The 24868-nt window shown below is 37.7% G+C and overlaps 1 protein-coding gene across 9 annotated transcripts in view; it reads left to right on the forward strand.

The window, feature by feature from the left end:
- INPP4B (inositol polyphosphate-4-phosphatase type II B) overlaps positions 1-24868 on the forward strand; it is a 778175-nt gene that overhangs the window by 516073 nt on the left and 237234 nt on the right. For 7 of the 9 annotated variants that reach the window (XM_086704171.1, XM_086704175.1, XM_086704169.1 and 4 more), the window contains 2 exons: positions 804-854; positions 10708-10787. In XM_086704171.1, coding sequence (XP_086560297.1) covers positions 804-854; positions 10708-10787 — 131 coding nt within the window. Of the gene's footprint in view, positions 1-803; positions 855-1545; positions 1679-10011; positions 10360-10707; positions 10788-24868 lie in introns of those variants that run through there. The other 2 variants (XM_086704174.1, XM_086704172.1) reach the window with 2 other exon arrangements.

Here is a 24868-nt window from a genome sequence, read left to right on the forward strand (position 1 = left end):
TTTACTAGCCTTTTCTTAAGTGAGAAAGATAGTCGTGATTTCTTTTCATTTGAAGCGTTTTTTCTTAAATAGAGAAACATCGATTCAGCTGTACATTAGAATCAATATCCAGGGGCAGGAAAGAGCACCAGCAGTTTGAAAGGTCCCCAGGTAACTCTAATGCACAACCAGGATTAAGGATCACTACTCAGTAGAAGATATATGTCTACTTATCATCTAAGGGGTTGATATTTCACTTGGAACACGTTCAAACATATGAAAAGCTTCCCCAGATGACTGATTATTTTACACTATTTCCCTCTCCCCCAGTTGAGAATTCATTTTCAAATGAATTTAGATAATGGTATCTGACAATTTGGCCCAGAACTCTCCTGTGGGAGGGATATACTATAAAGACTGTGGGTTTTGGTGCTCATTTAGAGAATAAATATTTATTGAGCTTGCGTGGAATGACTTGCTCTACACCAACTCTGTCCTTTCCTTTGAATGTTGAATTAGGGTTGCTTTTTGAGGAGATTAAAGCTGATTCACCTAAAGCCCAGACATCTCTGTATTTGACAAGGGGTGATGGGGTAAGGATCCATTAGTTCTGTGTACTTAGGAAAACGAGGAAGCTTAGCAACTATCAGAGGGAAGCTTTATGGCTCTGCAGCAGGTGATGTACACAGGTACCTTCGGTAATGATTAACCCCAGTCTGAATTGATGCTCCATGATGGGAAAATGACACCCAGCACCTGTGTGAAGCTTCTGCACTAGTTTCTACTCCAAAATCCTACAGAAAATGTTTGTTTTTTCTCTATAGGTTCGAACCAGTGTCCTACCTGAACATAAGGATCCCCTGCCAGAGGTTGGGGTAAGTGTTTTTTTATCTTTCCAAAAGGTACACACAGCACTTCTAAGTTAAATCATTTGGATTTTCACTGGCCTTCTGCTGTCTGATGGCCGAAAAATGAAATTGTGTTAAATTAACAGGGTGTGACCATGCAAGGGGGCACATATTTGGCGAATTGTATAGAGTTCATTTCTTGTCTCTCGAAAATTATCCCCAGATGAATTCATATTTTGTTTCACTGGATAGAGATGAATCAAGAAATTGTCCTGCAGGTAGCTGGGATGCAATTTGGAACCAACATTCCTGGAACAACAGAGGGCCAGAGAGATTGCTGATGTGGGCTCGACTGCTTCAGGAAGGAGGCAGAGAACTAATTACCTGAAAGACTGTGCTGTTTTCTGCTTCCTGCTGCTTAAACACTGTAATGCAACTCACAACAGTAGCTGCCACCAAAGTGCAGACCAGTGTTGCAGAATTCCTGCTGCATCTGAGCCATTGCATCTGCAGCTTTTAGAAATTGGAAGAGTGGAAAGATAATAGGTGCCTTTTGCTTAGACAAGCCTAGAGTAGGTGGTGGCAACTCCTGAAAAGATAGCCCAGCAGGCTGAGTCCCTGGGATCTGTGCAGAGAGGATGAAAAAGCCTAGAAACAAGTTGAGTCTATAGAGGCCATGGGACTGAGCCAACTGAAAGACCTATTTGAAATTCCCAGAAATCCTACAGGCAACTGACAACCTTCTTCCAGTTGATGTGTGGAGCAGAGTACTATATGCCGATCATTTCCTCACTAGCAACAGCCACTATCTGAACCTGCCAAGGAAGCCCTCCAAATGTGTGCACCAAAGAGTGAGTTGAATTGATGGAGAAGAATGTCAGCCATGTCTGACATTCTGATAGGGAAGGAGAAGGAAAAGGGCACTCTGTGCTCTCTCATGCCTAACACAAGCTTCTAGTTTCTTCCTGGGGACATGTTGTTCTCTTTTACTCGAGGGAATCTTCATGCTTTGTTTTCTGCAAACCTTCAAACCTCTTGTGCTGCCCAGACTATGCTTAGTTTCTCCAGAGTGACTAGCAAGTTCTTCCCAGCCTCAGGCCCTTCACTGCTGCAGGCCCCAGGACCCTTTCCCTGCCCGGTGCTGTTCCTCCCCTGCTCAGGGCTCAGGGCTCTGTTCACAGCCTTTGGGTTCTGACCACCTCAGGTGCACTCCTTTTAACTGGAACCTCCATCGCAAGCTCTCATCACACCCTTCGTACTTGCTTCTGAAAACAAGACCTTTTGAAATTTTAACTATCAACTGAATGCATTATTTTATAAGGAATTTTATTTATTTTTTGAGATTCAAGAAAGATGAGCTGGTTTAATTTATTTTTCCTCTTCTAACCTTTCATCCCCACAACTGCTCAGTGTTAAATCCCCCTCGCTTGAAGCTTTAGTGACATCTTGGGCTAATTATGTAAATTTCCCTGTTTTTTCTCTCATTCAAGTTCTTGAAATATATCCTATTCATTTTAAAACTTGAGTTCCTTCTCTGAGTTTAATTGGTTTCTTCTCCCCTCTCCCCCCATCACTTCCCACTATGGGGTAGACATCTCTGTGCCTCTAGCAACTTGTAGTGGAAGGGGAGCATAGTCCGATTCTCACATGAGTCCTGCCCTTTCCTCCTCTATTGCTCAATGCTGTGGCAAGGAGAAAGGAATGGGGAGAGGTTCCTTCTGTGCTTGCCCATGGTGAGGTTGTGGTTCCCTTTCTGCTGGTTTTGATATTTCTCAGGCTAGTGTTGCCTGTCAGCATGTGGCAGACATTGAAATGCTGTCTCTTGGGGCGCCTGGGTGGCGCAGTCGGTTAAGCGTCCGACTTCAGCCAGGTCACAATCTCGCGCTCCGTGAGTTCGAGCCCCGCGTCGGGCTCTGGGCTGATGGCTCAGAGCCTGGAGCCTGTTTCCGATTCTGTGTCTCCCTCTCTCTGCCCCTCCCCCGTTCATGCTCTGTCTCTCTCTGTCCCAAAAATAAATAAATGTTGAAAAAAAAAATTTAAAAAAAGAAATGCTGTCTCTGTTATGAGTACAACTACAGGCATTTCTGGAGACCTTGTAGGCTCCTTCCCATCACAGATTTCCCTACCATGGGGAATCTGGTTCTGGCTCAACCTTCTCCACTGCCCAGGCTCACCCGGTACGCTCTTGCTGCTAAGACCTACTTTTCTAGCATGTAATGTTTGCTTAGCTGCTTGCGGTGTTTTTTGGCCCTGGTGAAACACACATGTATTTTCCATGCCACACAGAAGAGATGCAGGCTACCCCACTGGTGTTTCCTCTCTCAGCTCAGCTGTCTCTCTGCTGTCCCTTTCTACAAGCCTGACCAGCATCAGATGCTAGACAGTCATGATTTTCAAAGGAGAGATAATCTCCAGTTCCCGATATAGTGGAGCCAAAGATGGTTTGGACACCCACAAGCTTAATAATTGATTTTTTTGGGACCAGACCCCCGTGACTTTTTTTTTTTTTTTTTTTTACTTTTTAAATGTTTATTTATTTTTGAGAGAGAGAGAGTACAAGCAGGGGAGAGGGAGAGAGCGAGAAAGAGAGAGAAGGAGAGAAAGAGAGAGAATCCGAAGCAGGCTCTAAGCTCTGAGCTGTCAGCACAGAGCCCGACGCGGGGCTTGAACTCATGAACCGCAAGATCATGACCTGAGCTGAAGTTGGACGCTTAACCAACTGAGCCACCCAGGCACCCCTCCCTTGACTTTAAGGTGTCTTCCTGAGTATGATATAACAAAGAAATTAGGTTCGGTTCTTAAATAGTACACCTTGTGAAATGCTCACCTTCTCTCTCTGCTAACACTACCTTTATATCAGCTGTGTGTGTCATGTTTACTAATAGGCCAGTTTCTGTAAACTAGCTTCTTTTTAAGCACTGTGAGGAGGTTGCTAACTCAGGCCACTAGAGGTTCTCTGAACTGACACTATGGTGCATTTGGTATAATGTCTTTGTGAGAGACTCAGCTATGATTCCTGGGTCAAAACAAAATTCTCAATTGACATTCTGTGGCATGCTAATTATATCAGTTAGGCATGCATTCAGAAGCAAGTAACCTAGCAAACAGTGGGTTAAAAGTAACAGACTCATTTTTTTCACGTTAGAAGAAGGTTTGGGGAAATTGCCCAAGACTGCAGCTACTCAAAAATGACTTCTAGCAACCACGTTCTATCTACCTTGCCGCTCCTCCTTTGTTAGAGTATTGTCCAGTCTAACCATTGCGCCTTCAGGAATCACAGTCCAGATGGGGAGAAGACCGAAAGACAAAAGGCAGCTGACCCTGTTCCTTCAATTCTGGGAAACAGTAGCTTTTGGGGAAATTTCAATTGGTATACTGATACGTATCTCTCACTGAGAAGAGAGGAGTCCCTAAGCAGCAGGGAATCTCAGTACAATTCTCACTTAAACAAAATCAAGGTGCTATTAGTAATACAAATGAGCAAACTAGGTATTACATGTTAGTAATGTCTGCCCAATCCTCCTACGTGTTAAACTCCATGATAGCAAAGAGCCTATTATTTTGTTCACTCGAATAGCCCTACCTTTGTGCCTGGAAACTTGTAAATTATGATATATATATACATATATGATATGTATGATATGCATTCTGTGTGTGTATCTCTCTCTCTTCCCCTCCCCTGCTCGCACTCTGTCAACAATAAATAAATGCATATACATATATGATATATATATATATATATATACATACATATCTATCTATCTATCTATCTATATATATATATATATATATATATATATATATATTGAATGAATTAGAAAGCATACCCTGATTTTGGTTTGCTAACCATCTTCAATTTTTTAGAACCACCAGAATAAAAGGGGGGGAGACATCTAAAAATAATTGCAATAATATGTAAATTGTAATAATATGTAAAAATCTAGTATACTTTATGACACATCAGAACTCAATAAAATGGCAGTTATATTGTAGAACTAAATCTCAAGCATAGTAAGAATGAGCTTAAATAAGAACAAGTTAGCATGCTGTGGCGTGTCTAATACCCTCAGAGTACATGATATTCCGGACAGAGAAGAATTACCACATCTTGAGCACCTATGAGGTACCCCTGGGTAATATTTATCTTATCGATTAATCCACAGAATATTGCTTTGGGCACTGCGAAATGTGTCTGAGAGCTTTAGCTCTTGGCCAAGACTTTGTTCTGCCATTACAACATGCTAAGGACTCTAACCATTGACTACTCTGGTTAAAAAAGAGCTGAAAATTAGGGGCGACTGGGTGGCTCAGTCAGTTGGGCGTCCAACTATGGCTCAGGTCATGATCTTGTGGTTTGTGAGTTCGAGCACCGTGTCGGGCTCTGTGCTGACAGCTCAGAGCCTGAAGCCTGCTTCAGATTCTGTGTCTCCCTCTCTCTCTGTTCCTCCCCTGCTTGTGCTCTGTGTCTCTCTGTCTCTCAATAATAAATAAACATTAAAAAAATGAGCTGAAATACTTTATTATAAATAGTCCAAATATGTTCTATACATTTCTTTGCATTTTTAAGCAGCATCTTTTGGATGCACCCAGATCTTTTGTTGATGTCTTAGTGAACGAGATGCCAATCTGTGCTGAGACCTTTTGAGTTATATTCATAGGGAAGATGTAATTTTTAAATATATGACTTCACCCTAAAATTCTTTTTAATGTTTTCTTTGGACTGTTTATCAACTTTTAATAGATTTCCTCCCAAGTTTTGTTTTTCTTTCTGATGTCTTGTTTTCAGTGTGAATAGTTCATGTATCCTCTTTCCCTTTCTATTTGATGGGAAACCTTGTAACCATATCTGTTAGGGTTGACAGTGAAGAAAAAGCACATGGAATATGAAAAAGGGCCTGTTCTGTAAGTTATGTTTGGGAGACGTTGTATATTGGCCTCATGATATCAACTTCAAAGACCCTTTAAATTTGTGCCACAGTTCCTATGTATAGTTTTATTAGAATAGGCCAAAGTATTATTCTTATTGTTTATATATTCATTTAACCTCTAAACAATCACTTTTTAATGGAAATATTATATGTGCCACAGATGTGTGCCACATATGTAATTTTAAATTTTCTAGTAGACCATGCTTTTAAAAAAGTAAAAAGAAAGAGGAAAAACTTATTTTAATGTGTTATTGAACCCAATATATGCAAAATGTAATCATTTCAAAACATAATCACGATGTAAAATTATTAATGCTATATTTCACATTCTTTTTTTCATACCACGTTGTGTAAATTTGATGTATATTTTACACTTAATAGCGCATCTCAATTCAGCATAGCCACAAGCCTAATTCTACCCATTGGATAGTACAGCCCTACATAGTACTTGTAAATTGTAGTGTAAAGAAAACCTATACTTTGAGTAAAGGCTTTGTGAGATGAACATAGGTGATAGAGGTGTGGCCAGCTCACTGCAAGGTGATTGAGGTTGTACATCTTCTGGCCCTCTATATGGTACAGCTGGAGTCCCTGCAAGGGCTAATAGGATGAACTGTTTATTTGTATAGTCTCCATAGAGAGCAACCAGGGATTGAGGCAGATGCCCCACTTTTCTCCACGCTGCTTGATATCACTCTCCAGCCAGGTGAGTGATTAAAATTGTACATCAAGCAATTTAATGATCATCTGCTTTGGGTGCTTGCACCAGAATGATCATTGTGAGTGTTGCACTCTCACGAGCAGACAGAAAAGGTCAGAGCCACATGTTGTGCAGGTAGAGAGCCTGGCAGAGGGACAGGGAATTGCCACCTGTCTTGGAAATAAGGCACAGTGTGACGGGGATAAAAGAATGATGGACTGAAAAGCAAGAAACCTGGATTCCAACTTGGCTTCTGCATATTAACTAGTTCTGGGACCATGTAGAAGCCAGGTTAACTTTTAAATTCCTATTTTCCCAGCAGTGTACTAAGTGCTTTTCCTGGATTACTTTGATTCTCATTACTGTAGCTATGAGAAAGATAGAGTTATCATAGGCAACTTTTTCATACAGCCATAAGGCTGTCAGTGGTTTCATTTAAGACCACGTATTAGTAAGAAAGAAGACAGAGTAACAAGGCTAGACAATACCCATTAGTGGATAACCATTCTGGGGGCTGTGAGAGCCCAGATTTCCATTTTGAGGCAGATTTAGTATGACACTTTAGATCTCTGAGCTCCAACTCCAATGAGACTTAAATTTTTTTGTTTGTCTCTAGATTTTTTTCCACTGATATTAGAGCTCCCAGTTTAAGACCTTTAAGATGAGAATTTTAGAAACAGAACTGAAGAAGAGATGGAAAATCTTGTTCCTTGAGTTATATCTGAAATATAAAAGTGTTTAAAGAACTTTCTCGCTAAGCAAAGTAAGCCAGAGAAAAATAAATACCATATTATTTCACTCACATATGGAATTTAGGAAATAAAACAGATGAACATAGAGGAAGGGTAGAGGGAAAAAGAGTGAAGCAAACCATCAGAGAGTCTTAACTCTAGAGATCAAAGTAATGGTTGATGGAGGGAAGTAGGTGGGGGATGGGCTAGATTGGTGATGGGCATTAGGACTTGTGTTGAGCACTGGGTGTTGTATGTAAGTGATGAATCACTAAATTCTACTCCTGAAACCAATATTACACTATATGTTAACTAAAAAAATGTTTTTAACATTTATTTATTATTGACAGAGTGCGAGCAGGGGAGGGACAGAGAAAGAGGGAGACACAGAATGCAAAGCAGGCTCCAGGCTCTGAGCTGTCAGCACAGAGCCTGACATGGAGCTTGAACCCACGAACTATGAGATCATGATCTGAGCCGAAGTCAGACACTCAACCTACTGAGCCACCCAGGTGCCCCATATGTTAATGTTAACTAACTAGAATTTAAAAAATAAAAATTAAAAAATTAAAAAATAAAATAAATAATTCTCTCAAATTCTATAGTTATGATTACAGTGACAGCAAAGGTAAAATAGCTTTATATTAATTTATTTTTTTACATTAACATTAGTATGCTATTTTCCCTTCATGGGCATTTAGATTTTAGAAACAGAGAAGACTATTTTCCTCTAATTAATTTACTCTTTTACAAGAGTCCAGTGAATAGTCATGTAAATGAATGATGTGTTTTGCTTATATTGAGATGGAGCAAATACACACAGACTTCCTAGAAATTAAATATATAGGCAATTCCATTGTTAGCATTGCAGTTTGGAACAATTATACACTGTCTTCAGAAAGTTCATTAATGTACTTTATGCAACATGTAGTCTCCATAATATAGTTATTTGTAGAATAAATACGGTAATACTTATACCTAAATAACACCTCCTCTAGTTTGACATGTTTTCATAACAGTACTATGATGCCATTACCTAAATTAGCTTTTAATAAGTTGTATGATTTCTGTAAAATCCCTTATCCTTTGAGATTAAGCATGTGGCAGCCAGTTATGATGGGAAGAAAGTTTGACTCATGGGCATTTTTCCTGGCCCACTTCAAGCCCTCACAGTGAAACAGTAGGCATACCAGGCAATCCTCTGTTCTGGGCACTGGGCTTGGCTCACAGGCGGACAAGCCAACGTCCTCCTTCCACAGGATCTCCTGATCTGTGGACAGATGAGACATTCAGTGGCTGTGGTCACAAACTACTTGCAGCTGTGGCTCATGGTGTGTGTGTGTGTGTGTGTGTGTGTGTGTGTGTGTGTGTGTGTGTAGCTATGTCTGAAAATAGCCCCTTCACCTGTCTCTCATTGCTACATTCCAGTCTGGAGCATTTGCTCCTTTTATTGATGAAGAGACCACGGTAACATTCATGACATGTGAAGTTTGTGTTTTTAATTCTAAAACCATCCATATCTTCAAAATCTCAAAAGACAGAGAGAAAATAATTTGAAATTTTGAGGTGTCATGAAATCTGTTATCAGTTAAGAGTTTCCTTGGAGTGAAGAGAGAGTGGGGAATAGGAGTTTAAAAACCCTGATAATCAGGGAAAGAGGAAGTGAGATAGACATCTATTTAAATGCAAAAGGCTGAAATGAAATTCACTACAACAATATACAGTCTGCCTACTAAAATTGTTTTGATTACCCACGTTTCAGTGAATTATAGTACTTTGTAAATATCTGCAGAAAGAGCATTCTAATATCCATATCTAATAGAGTGACTGACTTGAAAGCTAGTTTTTAAATTAGCCATTCATTCATTCATTTATTGTCAGTAAATATTCATCACATGCCTACCATGCACTAGGGAGGAGGAGTTTGTCAGAAAACAAAATAAAGCTCCTTGTGGAGCTTCAAATACATATATACCTCTTAAACTTCCTTTTCTGCTTTGACTCACTCATTGACATCTCATCAGACCTTCTTTCCACAAATACTTTATTTTTTTAATGTTTAATTTGTGTGTGTATGTGAGAGAGAGAGAGAGAGAGAGGGAGGGAGAGAGAGAATATGCAGGGAAGGGGCAGAGAAAGAGAGAGAGAGTGAAAGAGAGAGAATGAGAGAGAGAATTCCAATCCACAGAGATGTGGGCCTCAATCTCTGTTTTCACCTAACACCCTTCATCGAATAATTCAGTCTTGTGTTCTTCTGGCTTTGGTGACTTGGTGTCTAAGCCAGCTTTTTGAGTTTCAAGTTAATTAATTGGGTTTATTGTTACTAACATAGAGGCATCTCCAACTTTAGAGCTGAGTTGTATTTCAAATGTTTGCATCCGAGTGTTTTGAAAGAATTCTAAATTAGAGCTTTGAAAAGAGGGAGAAAAATTCAGACCTGAAGCTTTTCTTTCTTACACTTTTCATACATAGAAGGCTGCCTTCTATGTATGAAATAACCACACACTTTTCTCTGGAAAGATACAATTGTCCTCAGACTACTTACGTCCAGGCTCTCATTCTAGAGCAGCCTGGCAACAGACATATGAACAGAGAATGCTCTCGAAGATGCAGTTTTGACTTCTTGTAGAGTTTTACAATGTGTGAGGCAGCAATGGCCTAGATAATAATATGGGTTTGATGTTTTCATGTTTACTTCTCGACCTTGAGGGGAAAACGAGAAATACTATTTATGGTATACCATAATATTGTGACTTTTAAATCAGAAGTAGCCAGGAATATTAAAAAGAGATGGAAGATTTTTATCCTGGAAAAGAAAAACCAATTTAGAGTTTTATTCTTTGCATTATGAGCCAAAGAGTGTAGGAAGTAGATATTCATAGATAGTCAACAGCCAGTATGATAGGTTAAAAAAGCAATTTTAGAAAATGTAACTGAATAAGCACCTTTCTTTTTTGTGTGTTGGAATGAAATTGTCCCATGCTAGAAATAACAAAGGAAACAAATGCTTTTAAACATTGCTGTGATGGGGGAGAAATGTAGCATTTCTATTTATAACTCGTACAGAGTCCCACATAAAAATAGCTCCAACTACCAGATTTGCTCATATCTGGAATACAAAGTTGTTGCTGCCAGTGACTTGAGGAATTCTAATAAGAACGAGGACGGCATTGGTAAATGTTAAAAGTTTATCATTTTTTCTTCTAACCCAGTTTTCATAGGCGAAGAAAATTAGTTCCTAGAAAAGTCCTGGCTTCTGCACTGTACATTTTGTTATGTCCCAGGCTATTGGTCTCTTTGTTTTTAGTGAAAAGGATACATGTGCACCCTAGACTTCACCCCCTGAGAAGGATATATTGTTGTATCTGTCAGTGAGGACTGTATCTCTGCATATGAAATATTTGTCAGGCTAATGGATTTAATGTTTCATTCTTTTGAAGATTAGGTTTGTCTGATTGGTGTGCCGGTAAAAATATTAAGGACTTCTGAAGCTAACGAAAAGCATTTTTTCTTATTTTCAGAGAAGTTTCCTGGGCTATGCCAGTTTTAAAGTGGGGGAGCTACTGAAGTCAAAGGAGCAGCTGCTGGCCCTGAGCCTGAGGTGAGTCCTTTGTCTGCAGAAATGCTGCAAAGCAAATAGCCTATGGTATTTATTGAAGGATGTTTGGGTTTAAAAGTCCCAATTCTTACAGATGTTTAGATGTCAGCTCTCAGATGGCTTAACATTCGCCACAGCAGCAAGTTATAGGGAAACAGCAATTATTCAAGTTCACACTCAAGTTCATGGTTCACATTGTCAAAGGTTTTCAGCCCTTATAGGGGAAAAAAATTACATGATCATTAAAGTAATCAAATTCTTTGATAGTAAGAATAGAAATGATGAGCACGTTATTAAGTGATTTTTCTAGTACTTATTAAAATGTTCCTTTTTAAGTCAAGTAAGTTTCTAGGTTTGAAATATGTTTGTTAGTGGCAACATTGCAAATTTATGATAATAGAGGAAATGTTCATTATTCTCTTTTTTTAAGCTTATTTTGTTGCTACACTATTAAATATAAAACATAAGTTAAAACAGATTCATACTGAAATCGGCAGTAGATCAGATCTAATTTTGAGTGTTAGTACAATTTGTTTGGGTATAGAAGATGAAGCAACCATCTTTAGGAAGTTACATAGTATTTTAATGTTAAGAAGAGTATTAAATAGAATAAACATTTTTAAGCTTCATTATAAATTCTAAACAATAGCATGTTGTTTTCTAACTGTATGATAGCTTCTATAATTATGAAAAATATCACCTTGCAATATTTGCAATAAAAAATATAAAAATTGTACAGAACACTATTTGTAAATCAGAAAATACCCTCCTTTTTTTTTTAACATTTATCCATTTTTGAGAGAGAGAGAGAGAGAAAGAGAGACATGGAGAGAGACAGAGAACAAGTGGGGGAGGGGCAGAGAGAGAGGGAGACACAGAATCTGAAGTAGGCTCCAGGCTCTGAGCTGTTAGCGCAGAGCCCAACACAGGGCTTGAACTCATGAACTGGGAGATCATGACCTGAGCCAAAGTCAGATGCTTACCTGACTGAGCCACACAGGTGCCCCTGAAAATGCTCTCCTTTTGATGAAACATAGAGACTCCTCCCAGGAGGAGACAATGCCTTAAGTGTGTTTGCCCTCTGCCTTAACCCACAAGGACCTACTTGTAACCAGTTTATTTCAATAAAGATGCTGTGGCTTATGCTGGAATCTGTATTGCTGGCTGTCTCCTTTTCTGATTTTTCCTGATCCGCACAGCTTTGCATTTTGACTTAAGAGAGTATAAAGTAATGTAAAGTAACTCATACTCATGCAGAAAAATAAGTGTTGATGGATTCTGATGAAACCATCATCTTCGCTCTCAGCTATGTCTCTTAAACATCCATGGTTTGGTTATTGTTGTTGTATTTTATTTGGGAAGACATTTTTAAATCTTCATAGTTTTATGGTGTTATTCCCAATAAAATGTTGCTGTGGTTATTTTCAGTTTGAAGTTTGTATGGGTCAGCGAAAATGTCTAGCTATCAATGTCACCAATACTCTAGAAAATCTGTGTTAGTGCCCTAGCACGGTGGTGGGATCTCACACAAGTATTACTGGATTCATGGCATATGAAGTGAGGCATTAAGCTAATTTAGGAATGCTAGCAGACCATATGTTTTTTGGATGAGATGCATAGCACTTTATTCCTCCTTTTGCTGACTTACAAGCTGTAATATTGATTATATCATAACCGTCATTAACATCAGCACCACACTACACATTTAGACACTGCTCTTGAAACAGAAATGGGGACACAAATGCTTAAATGAAAATTAATAAACACATATAATACCTTAGTGGTAAGATAGGAACAGAAGGGTCAAGTTTAGAGTACAACCATTCTAAGAAAAAGAAAAAAAGAATTAGAATAATTTCAGATTTAGATGAAATCAATACAAATGTCCACTTTTGGTTTTAATACTTCTGCTTAATACTCATTTGATTTTGACTGTATAAAAGGAAAACAAATTTAACAACAAAGGATTGAGTTTTCTAGAAAAAAATATTTTTTCAAAAATAATTTTGAAATGGCTAGGTTATTATTCTTTCCCTTTTTTGTGCTTTGCCTAATTTGTGAATTTCTCTCCCTATGAACTAGACACCTTATAGACTTATCATAGCCTTTTGCTTTCTGACACTTCATATTTTTTAATTCAGAGGTAATTCATCTTCTTTCCCCTGGCTCTGGGGTCTCTGAGGTACTGTGCTAAAAGAACATTAGGTTAGGGATAAGAAGCATTGTTTTTTTGGTTGTTTGTTTTCTTTTGTTTTTAATAAGTCCTTTGCACTGACAATACCTGAATTTTGTTCCTTTTCAATTCCAGTCATTATGTTTAAAGCAATAGAATTCTCAGATTTCTGTGAAACAAATTCACAAAAATAAATATACATTTATAGGAAATGTTCTTTGATGTAAGCTTCCAAAAAAACCTGTGTAGTTTTGTTTCATTTTCACTGTCCCTTTGAGTTGTTTCTTATCAGATAATTCCAATTCCAAAACTCTCACTAGCTCCACAGAGTACCATAGTTTGTGGTTACTGTGTCATTTGTGCTTTGAACTAGAATTTTTTAACTGAATTTGGAAATGAATTCTTTTTCCCACAGAAACTTCAAGGGGCAAGAAGTCTGTGTCTTATTTATACATGTAGATTCAAATTTCATGAAATATCATAGTGTCGATTTTTGAAGTTGTATAATAAAATTTGTTTGCATGTATTGGGAGAAATGCCTCCAATATGTAAAGTGGTTCCTACTCCTATAACTCATCTTCATTTAAATACATAGTTACTAAATTACTGCCCGAGTTTTCTAGCATCCCATTTGCACTTGGCATCTTTATTTAGGACTAACCCTTTTCTTTTGTATTATATCTCCTTTGTTTTGCTAGTTTACACTTGGTAGTTCCTATCTCCTCTGATTTCTTTTAGATCTGAATTGCATTTTCTGTTTTTATTCTCCAGTTCATTGCCATATATCCCTGACTCTTCTTATACTATAATGTAAACAAGTTAAGTTCCTTATATAGAAGATTACAAATGTAGGCATGAGAGACAGTGGATAATCATATAATAATAATAATAATAATAATAATAATAATAATAATAATAAATAGAAGAAGGAGGAGGAGAGGAAGGTACTATGTGCTTTATGCTCTGATAAATATATTAGAGATATTGTCTCACTGACCCTTATCAAATTCACCTACGATGTTATTCTTTTTGCCACTTTATAAACCAAGAAACTGAGACATATAGGGCACCTGGGTGCCTCAGTTGGTTAAGCGTCCGACTCTTCAGATTAGGTCATGAGCTCACGGTTCATGGGATCAAGCCCTGTGTTGGCTCTGCAAGGAGCCTGATAGCAAGGAGCCTGCTTGGGATTCTCCGTCCCTCTCTCTCTGCCCGTCCCCCACTCGCATTCTTTCTCTCTCTCTCTCTCAAAATAAATAAACTTAAGAAAAAAGGAGAGTGAGATATAAAAAGTAGTTAAGTGATTTGCGCAAAGTTACAGTGCTCATAAATGGGAAAGCCAAGATATGGAGCCACACATTGCTGATTGCAAAGCCTGTGCTTTTAGTGATACACTGCTTGTCTCCTTTGAGAGAGGAGAAAACTGAGAACTTGTTAAAACATACCACACATCATGTGGCTTAGGTGATGGAAGAACAAAGCAAGGACTCAGGTCCAGGACCGCTCGTTCATGGTTTCTTCCACTTCAATTTCACCACAGTGCCTTGTCAAACAGTAAATGAAGACGTAATGAGTGTTAACATGCCATGGAAGAGTCAGACATATTAGCCTTGATGGCAAAAAATGGGAACCAGCCTGGTTAAGGGGAAGACTGAGGGAAACCTGTGGAATCTAGTCTTACCCCGGCAGCCTGGCATTATCAGGCCCAGATCTGATTTACTGTCCAAGCACCTGACAATCATTTGCTTTGCCAACCTTATCTGAATGTCTTAGGACCACGCAAGCAGAAATTTGGAACATCATAATCCTGTGTCATGATTTAATAAAAGAATGGAGAGATTAGATCTGTCTCTGGGAATGGCACTAGCAGTCAGGAAGAATTACGTTACTCTTAAAGTATTCAAACAACCACAAAAGCAGAAAAAAAAAGGATGGGAGGGGAGGGTAAAACTTCTTTTTTTAGGAAATCCTTCTCAGAAGAATTGAGACACATGGATGTGTTCTGACCTTGTCTTTGTTGCATATGAACTTCGTTGTGTATCTCCTCACAATTTAGGTTTGATTCAGGGCTCATTCACTCAGCAAGCATTTATTGAGAATTTTTCATATGCTAAGTACAGTGATAGTTTTTTAGAAAAACATTTCAATGTCATCAGTTAATATTTTGCAGTTCATGTCACTAATAACACAATTAATGAAAAATCTCCTTATTTATTGAGCCTCTACTCATGTGCAAAGAACACATGAGGTGCTCTTCATGCATGATCTTTAACCCACACAGAATTATCATCCCTGTCCTGCAGCAACTCATCTACGATCCTGCAGCTGCTGACTGTACGTGTAGGATTAGAATCCAGTTTGGTCTGACTCCAGCACTTGTGCTGCTTTATTTTCCTGCCTCTTAGGAAGCGAATGATCTGATAGAATCTTTGCTTCCTCCTCCATTCATATGCTATCCTTGGGAGAGTTTCAGGGACCTCAATTCTTTTTTCTTAATGCCTTATCTTAAAATTCAGTTTCATATGCCAGCGACATGGGAGGGGTTCAGTAATAATTTGTTGGAATTTTGATTCATGATGATGACTTCCTCATATGCATTTGGATGCTAAGCTTAAACCTAGTACCATTTGTTTATGAATGGGACCCACCTAAATTAGTGACTATAGTGCAGTCTAAGCATTAGACTATATCTGACTTGAGTCCCTTTCCAAGTTACAGTGAGGGATAGATTGTAATTTGCTTGAAAAGCTGAAACCCTTTAGAATTTACGATTTCAGGGTAGGCCACTTTACCTTGTCACAGAATCTTTCAAGAGGGCACTTAATGAGTGCTCTCTTATTTCTTCTGTAGTCTTTCGCATGTAACCCTTCCAAGGTAAGCAAACATTTATAGAATTTTATCAGAATGGATGTGCAAAATCTTCTTGAATTTTTTCATAAAAAGAAATCTTGTTTTCATTTATTACTTCTGCCACATTTATGGTAGTGCTGTCATGTAACATAAATTTAACGTAAGACTCCCATGATCCTAATAGACATATGGCATTATGTTTTATGATACACAGATGTGTGGGAGAGGCTATGAAAGAAATAAACAATAGATATCTACTGTTGGTTTTTAAATGTTCCCTATTTTATGTAATATTTATATGTGTACATACTTCCGCATATATAAATCTATCATAAATTGTGTGGACGGGCATGTGTTTGTACATCTATATTATTTCAGGATTATTTTGCTTTCTCACCAACCATGAATACTTGCTTTCCATTGTTGTCAAATGTATGTGCTTAGAAGAAGTAAGGTCCACATTATGAAGCCCTTAGATTTTTATTTGTTGGTGTTTTGCTTATATTTAACAATTTAACCTCCTTAGACACACGCATACACACAGATACACAGTTCAACTTTGTTTCTAAAAGTAAGAGAACAATAAGAAAAAACCCCACATATTTTTAACTTAATCTCCCAAAGGCATGTTTTTAACTTGAGAGCTGGAAGTAATGATAAGGAGAGGCTCCTTGGGCGATGACATACAGTTTTCTGCACAAGCATACTCAGAGCGATAAAAAGATGAAATTGTCACAAACAACTCACAGGTTGGGAGCATAGACATGTTCTTTAGCCCACGGGCAGTAGATCAGAATAAGTTTGTTCTTGGAATGCATGAATACATCTGAACCCCCTCAGTACTTGAGATGAACCTTGCCATAGATTGACAAAGGAGTTTTAAAGGATAAACTTTTTTCATTTAAAATGGAACTAAACTTTCTTAGAATTTTAATTTCCTATCTCTATTCTTTTCCTGCATGTAAATAATGGTTATGCAAGTCTTTTTAATTTAAGCACCAGATTAGAGTCTTTAAAATTATATGTATGATGAATACCTCTTTAATGACATCTTTTCTTATCAGTATTTGTTTGAACTTCAGGACAATTTAAAAAATTACAAGCAAACATTTTAATAGCCATGTATATCTTAAATATATTTCATTCTTTCTTAAAAGTCTTCCAGTTAGCTTTCTTGGGTACCAGAAAGTAAGATTATAGCAGAAAGGTCCGATGGTTCCACAACACTAATTCTTATGTATGTCTGAAACACTTTTTATATGAAATGAGGGTGATGTTAGAGGGATTAATGGCAGAATTTAGACTTCAGGTAAGTATCTATTTCTCAGATAAAGACTTTGATGGGCAACTGGAAAAAAAAAAAAACCCTCTTTGAGAGGGAATGGCCTATCTGTGATTAATTATAAAACAGAATAGTAGCATACTTTATTGAATGCACCAATGTAAAAGAGGAATGAAGATGGCATGTAAAAACCTACTTAATCGATGCTTTTGCATAGAATTAACTAAAAATGCACATTATAAACCCTGAGAGCAATAAGAACACTGCGCTTTTCTCTTAGGGAGTGAAGAAGCAGAAAAACATGCAAGTCAGTAGCACATGCCTACTCATTATTGATCCAGACACATGTAGAAGGGGAGAGCCTTGCATCTGTGGGGGGGTTCCTTCACATTTTTCAGCATTATCCAAGTGGAGGTAACAGGAAAGCCTTCTGATTCTGACAGACTCCAACCTCATAAACATGTAGGAAGGAGCAGCTAACACTGTTTGAGCTTTATGATGGATTCAGGATGTCACATGTCTTATCTCATTCAATCTTCTAATAACCTTGCCTGAAAGGTGATATATTCCTGCTTTACTAAGAAACAAACCGAACAGCAGCCGTTCAACGTCTCTTAGGTCACACAGCTGGGACACGTTGGAAAATGGAGATTGAGAAAGGAGTGTCCTTGCTCTCAAGGATTTTCTAGAGAATATATATTTTGTTTAGAATCTTAAAATTAAATAATTTTAGAGAACAGAAAACATTGGGACACTTCAACTTCTTTTTGGACCCTTTTAGTGAAAGGCAGTGCCAACTCAGGAGGCCATTTGTCTTTCCCATTTTCAGACAGGTGAAAGTCAGAAAAGTATTCCTTTCTTATCTCAAATTTGCTGTCCTTGCCACGGCCCTCGCTCTCCTTCATGGAATTAAGGAGGACAAGCCTCGTGTCTTTATGATCACATTTGAAAGCAGCTCTTTCGTCCAACCTTAAATCTTCTCTCCTTTTTTTCCTCAGGAAAGAATGTGATATAGTAGAAAGAACAGCCAGCTGTAATGCCAGGCTTGGGTTCAAGTCCCAGCTTTGCCTCCAGCTTTTGCCTCACCTCTATTGTCTGCTCTCTTTAATGCCCGTTAGTAGAAGTAGTAATGACCTCCCTCCCAGGGTAATTCCGGGCAATCAATAAATGCAGTAAAGTTCTTTGCACTGCTTTGCATTAGAGAAAAGCATTCTATCAATACTGTTTTCCTTGCTTCTTGCATTAAACTTACTAATTCCCTCAACCATAATTTAATGTTTGATTTGTTTGCTTACTTAGTTTTTTGAAGTTCTTTCTTACATGTGACATCCACAATTCTCAAAACTGGTCAGTGGCAGAGGGGTCAGTTTAACCTTTGACTTGAACATGTCACTTCTATTATCTGAGAAATAGATACTTACCTGAAGTCTAAATTCTGCCATTAATCCCTCTAACATCAGATATAGCTTCTTATCAGGTGGCAGATACCAGCAAGAGCATATGGAGAGCAGTTTGTTTGGTTGAAACAGAAACAGAGGTGGACAAAACATTTAAAAATAATTTTTTTTTTTTACTTAAAACTTTAGCTGGGGCGCCTGGGTGGCTCAGTAAGTTAAGCGTCCAACTTCGGCTCAGGTCACAATCTCGCAGTCCGTGAGTTCGAGCCCTGCATCGGGCTCTGTAATGACAGCTCAGAGCCTGGTGACTATTTCAGATTCTGTGTCTCCCTGTCTCTCTGCCCCTCCCCCACTTGTACTCTGCCTGTCTCTCTCTCTCTCTCTCTCAAAAATAAACATTAAAAAAATAAAAATTTAGCAATGTAGCATTGAAATCAGGACAGAAATTCATGAATATAACACAGTGTATCAATTGCTATTAGAGTGTACTGATTGCATTTTATTGCTGAATATATCATAAACTGTCCACAGAAGTAAATTCAAGTGACATTTCTCAGGACCGGGCTGTGAGAATAAAGGGAGACATCAAACCCAGAAGTAGGTGAATTTGCTTCTCCAACTGATTACATGTCAATGTCCTTTAGGGACACAATTGCCTAAAATTATCAAAAGGCTCTAACATGAGCCACTTGCTAATTGCTGTTAACATTATATCAATTTAATTTAAAATCAGAATATGAAACGTATACAGATATCATGGGATTCGGATAGTGGAGAGGGAGAGAGAATACATGCTTTAGAGACATATCTGAACACATACGTACATACCCAAATCTGGCTCTTGTATTGCTTAGCAGCATGGTGGAGTACTCTGAACTCAGTTTTCTTATCTGTGGAATGGGGACAATAGTAGTTACCATCTCACAGAGTTGTTGTGAGGCTCGCAAGAATTATTTGATAGGAGATGTGTCCAACAGTGCCTGACACATAGAGAGTGCTCAACAAACATTCCCTATAATTTTTATTTATCTTTGTATTGATTAGCTTGTCTAGCCTCAGGTTTGGTTTTGTTTTGTTTTTGCAGATGAGGATTAGACATATTGGACACAGCCTATCTGAAACAGTATCTGGTGCAAAGCAGGTGCAAATCAATGCTTATCACCTATTATTAAAATTATCATTATTATTATTTTGCATTACATTCAACTAGACAGTCTTTCATTTATAATTTAAATGGCTCTGCAGTCATATATTCTGCATTTTTCTTTATGTTCCTAATCTGTTTTCATGAGGCTGTAGGTATGACCATGGAAACCAATTAGCACTTTCTTAGCTTGCATTATTCAAAAGATGTCATATTCATCAGATTGCAAATTAGAGTTTTCAGTCACTGAAGGGACAGCACATACTTAGAGCACACTTTAATAGCTTCTCAGTTTGTATAGAAAAGCCTGAAACCGTTCCTCTTTTAAAATGCAAATCACATTAAGTTAATATCTGTACACAAAGACCTACCTGCTTAAGAAGTTTGAGAGCTAATTTAGCTTTGAAGATAATTTGCAGGAATGATTAGGCCTGCAAGGAATTATATTTGACCTGAAAATTTCATATTGGATTTGCCCATATTTACCAAAGTCACTTTCGTCATTATCTCCCCGTGTTTCTGTTGCTCTAGACACATTTATATCAGCTTTTTCTAAACAGTGTTTTTTTGTTTGTTTGTTTTGGGTTTGGGTTTTTTTGAACACAGTATCCCTTAAGTTAATCATACATGTTCTTAGAATAAAGGAGTTTTATATCAAGTAAATTTAAAAATGCTGTGCTAAAAGACTGAAGAGGGTTACTTTACTGTAGGACTTCTCAGTGCCTTCATTAGTCCTCAAGGCCCTTTGGGAAGACAGATGTTGCCTACAGCTTTCCCACACTAATTTGAACGAAAGAGTTTTTTTCATGGAACACCTATTCACAGCTTATCAGATGTTGTGCTCCAAGAAACACAGCTGCATCATTTAGGAAATGCTGATTGGGAACAAGAACAGCCAAGTATTTTTCAGAGAAATACATGAGTGACTGTCTTGGGGAGACTGGGTGGCTCAGTTATTAAGCCTCTGACTTCGGCTTAGGTCCTGATCTCACAGTTCATGAGTTCAAGCCCTACCTTGAGCTCTGCAGCTGGAGCCTGCTTGGGCTTCTCTTTCTCTCCCTCTCTTTCTGCCCTGTCTGGGTGCTGTCACTTTCTCTCTCTCTCTCTCTCTCTCTCAGAATAAATAAAAAAACTTTAAAAATACATGAGTGATTGTCTATATGTATGGTCCACTTTTCTCCCCCAACCATAGGCCTGTTTTCTAACACATACATCTGTAGGCAGGCATGTGGTCTTCACGCAAATGAATACTCAGTCCTACATGCACACTTTCCACCCATGCACGTTATGCTCCTATGTAACATGCAGTTACCCACCCCTATTTCTCCCATCCCAATGTCCATACGCATTGCCAACCCTGTGGCATTTTATATTCACGCCATGACTGGTGTAGACACCAGTTTGTGACATTTGTATAGAAATGTGGGAAATGAGTGGCAAAATACATACTGTATCCTTTATGGGCATTGACTGATTCATTTTCAGCTTACATAAGTGGACATACATTTATTTTTGCAAATTATAACTACCGCAAACTGAACTTTGCTGTTCCCCTGAAAGCTGTGCTTTTTTGGTGCTTTTCATATCTTTGTTAAACTAAGAACCATCAGACACTCTTAATGCAGCAGAAGCTAGAAATCTGAGCATCTTTTTCAGTTCATCCTTTCTAAAATTCTTATCTGATTATGCTCTTTTCCTCCTAAACAATAGAGACAGTATATTCCTTCCCGCCCCCCTCCACGTGAGCATGTATATGAACATATGTGTGCAACGACCTCAGCCAAGATATACAAGATTGTAAGTCTGCTTCTTCAGCCTCATCTGCAACCACACACATTACCCTTGACACTGATACCTCTTCCTTCATCATTTACAGGGGCTTGTGCACACTTTCTACTTTGTAAAGGTGGAGTCCAGTCCTACACTGATAACCAGTTATTTTCCCTCCACTTTGGGGCATCTTTTACCCAAGGAATAAGTCTTACCCATCCAGAACACCCTGGTATTCTTCAAATTTACTGCCTCTGGGAACTTAGATACAGCAGTCTCCAGAAATGTTAGTGAAAAGTTCTGGTCACCACCCCAACTCAGGCTTCTCGATTTCCTATGACCAGATGACCATCAGGCTTTTGAGTGGTGCCTGAAGAAGCAGGTCAGAACGCATCACCCTGTCAACTAACAGAGGATTAATGATCACTGGGAGGTCACCATTGTTAGTTTTGTTTCCAGTGAGGTTTGACTTTGCTGTTCTATTTATACATTGTCTGTTCCACTAAATATATATATATGAGTGAGCTGTGTTGGAGGTATCAACCTTGAAGGAATATATAGAAAGTTACCTGCCCCTTGACAATGTATCCCCCACTTATAGTATGCTCTAGTTGAGGATTATTTACCCTAATCTATTAAGTGAAATTAATTGATGTCTATAATTCTGTGGCATAGCATGGCTATCTTATAGTACAAGTGCATTTGAAAGAGATTGTTTGCAATAATATTTCAGTAAGGTACAGAATTGTCAAGAAATTAAGACAAATACTATTTTATTAATAGAAGCTAGGTAAACTAGAAAATACACAAAAATATGATAAAGGGTTTTAAGAATGCAAAGAGAAGGATGAGATCAAAGGTAAAAAGAGAGATGAGATCAAAGGTAAAAAGAGAGATAATAAGAAAGAAGAAAGAATAGTCAAGCTTATTTTGTGGTACTTAATTAGATATAGTACCAATATATGCAAATTACTTTCCATGTATGCACGCTGTTTTGTAGGCTGTGCTACAATGGGGGATAGTTACTTCTAGTAATGGGTCCAACCTGTTTCATGGATGATCTGTTGGGTTCCTCGGTCAATGCACTTAAGCTCATTAGAATAAGAAATACCTAATAGAAATACCCAAATACCTAATAGATAAATTAAGTAATTAAGGAGTCTTCTTTCTAACACTGTGTAACACTGATGAATTTGTTACCCTATGGGGTAGTTTTACTATCTTGCATATAAAGTAAGTTTTTTTTAAATTAACTGTATTACTGAATGAGGATTTAATTGAACCTGATCTCAGTGGTACTGGGCATATATTACATTATTACAAGCAAACGAAATGTCCAAATTCGCTTGTAGATACATGCTGAATATTACTTCTTTCTTATGTTCAAATATGTAAGTTAGAAAGGAAATAAGCACATTCCTTTAAAACTTAGTATAAAAATTGATTGTTAAAAACAAACTTGAGGTGCCATAATAAACTTAGTCTAATCCTCAACCATCCATTGAAGAGCAGAGCAGATAACTTGAATTTTATTTTATTTTATTTTATTTTATTTTATTTTATTTTATTTTATTTATTTTCATTTTATTTTTATCTTTCTCAACATAGATGCAGTCTCCCTATTTCAAAGCAGGTTTGAAAGTTTCAATCCTAAACTTAAAAATGTTGTATAGTGGGGATTATTTTTTTCTTATCTAGAATCGAACTGAAGATTTTCCAAGGACTTACACAGTAAGTAGGAGAGACAGTCTCTATAGGTCCTTGGGTTTGCTTGTTTGTTGGGCAGACTGCCAACTAACACTAAATTTCCTGACTATTGAGACATACCTCTACTACCACTAAAAATGAATTGCTTCTATGACCAATTCTATTATTGCTTCTATGATATATCCTTTAAAGTACTTTGAGGCTGTTAGGCCTGTGAGTGTAACATTGGAAGAAGTTAGAGTACTGTTACTTTTACCAGGAGTGTTAATTACTTTGCTTAAATTTCCCCATTAGTAAATTGGGGAATCATTTACTAATGATCATACCATTGAATGAAATTAAATAATGGGCTCATAAGCTGGATTTTAAGTAAAGGATCCTTTTATATTTTAATAGAAAAAAATTTCTATCTACTCTTTCTTTCATGCATCCTTTCCTTCCTTAAACCTCCACTAGTCCTTGAAACAAGTACTATTCAATTGATCTTCTTTCCTGTCAAATTTATTTGAAGAATATATTGAGATAATAAAGGATATATAGGAGGAAATGGTAAAAACACATATAACTGGTTTCATAGTATTTATCATAAAATTTATTGTTTTCTCAGAGATTTTTTTTTTAATTCTTTGAGTTCAAAAATTATTGTCATGGACATGATATGGCAACAAAATTTTGTGTTTCAGGACTAAGATGAGTAAAAGATGGGAATACATATTTTTGGAGAGTGTTTTTCCTTTTTCACACCCTACAGGTCCATTCCTTAATGAAAGCTTTGTGAAACTTCCATCTCATGTCTTATCTACAGAGAGATGGAGTCAGAAAGGAGGACTGATGAATTTCTAAGAGATAAAGAGTGTTTTCTTCTGGAGCTGATTGTAAGACTAGAATCATGGACAACTCTGAAGCTAGAGAGGCAAAGAATGGATAACAAGCAACATTTTATAACAGCACATGAATACTCATTCTGGGAAAAAGTTCCCCTTTCTATTTTTGAGTCATGTATATTAATAATCAGCACATAAAGCTGAGTCACAAGGGTCCAATGTAGACTATAGGATGGTTGGGTAAATTATCTCTTATGTTAGCTGGGACTGGAACCCAAGACACATCATTCCGAAGATGGTGGTCCGTTCTGCCATTAACCTTAGGAAGGAAGTGTGTGTGCACTCTTCAGTTTTATTGGGTGCAAAAAGAAGACTTTGAATTCAATGATTAGATGAACTCCAAGGTTCTTTAGTGCTAAAAGGCTGAGGATTGTTTCCATCTATGACCTTCTTAGAGAGGGATGGGGTGAGGGTTGCAGGCAGAGAGAGGTAAGGGAGTTATTTTTTGCATTACCTGGAGGACCTAATTAGTGAAGTATACAAGGAAAGGGTATTGATTTTTATTGGATAACTTATGTTTTCCTAAAAGACAGCCTTTCCAGAATCAAGTTTAGAGAAGCCTTTACAAATGGAGGTACTTCTTAGAGTTCTGAGGACACCTCACAATCTTCATCTGTAATTGGGAATGGAGTGCCTCATAACACTGATATTGAGAATTTTAGAAAATAATACATGCAATGCAATTGACATATGCATGGTACATAGTACCCAATAAGTACCGGTCATCATTACCATCATCATCATCAACAACTTGAGTCTCTCATAACACTAAACCTCAATAGCTTTCTATTTTGTCAAAAATGAGTTTACACCAACTCTAGGCTGTTTATACCTACGTGTCTTTGATCATACACGTTTCCTACCTATGGTCACCATG

Source organism: Puma concolor, chromosome B1 (genome assembly GCF_028749965.1).
Source record: "Puma concolor isolate L17-30 chromosome B1, mPumCon1.1.hap2, whole genome shotgun sequence".
NCBI classification, from domain to species: Eukaryota; Metazoa; Chordata; class Mammalia; order Carnivora; family Felidae; genus Puma; species Puma concolor.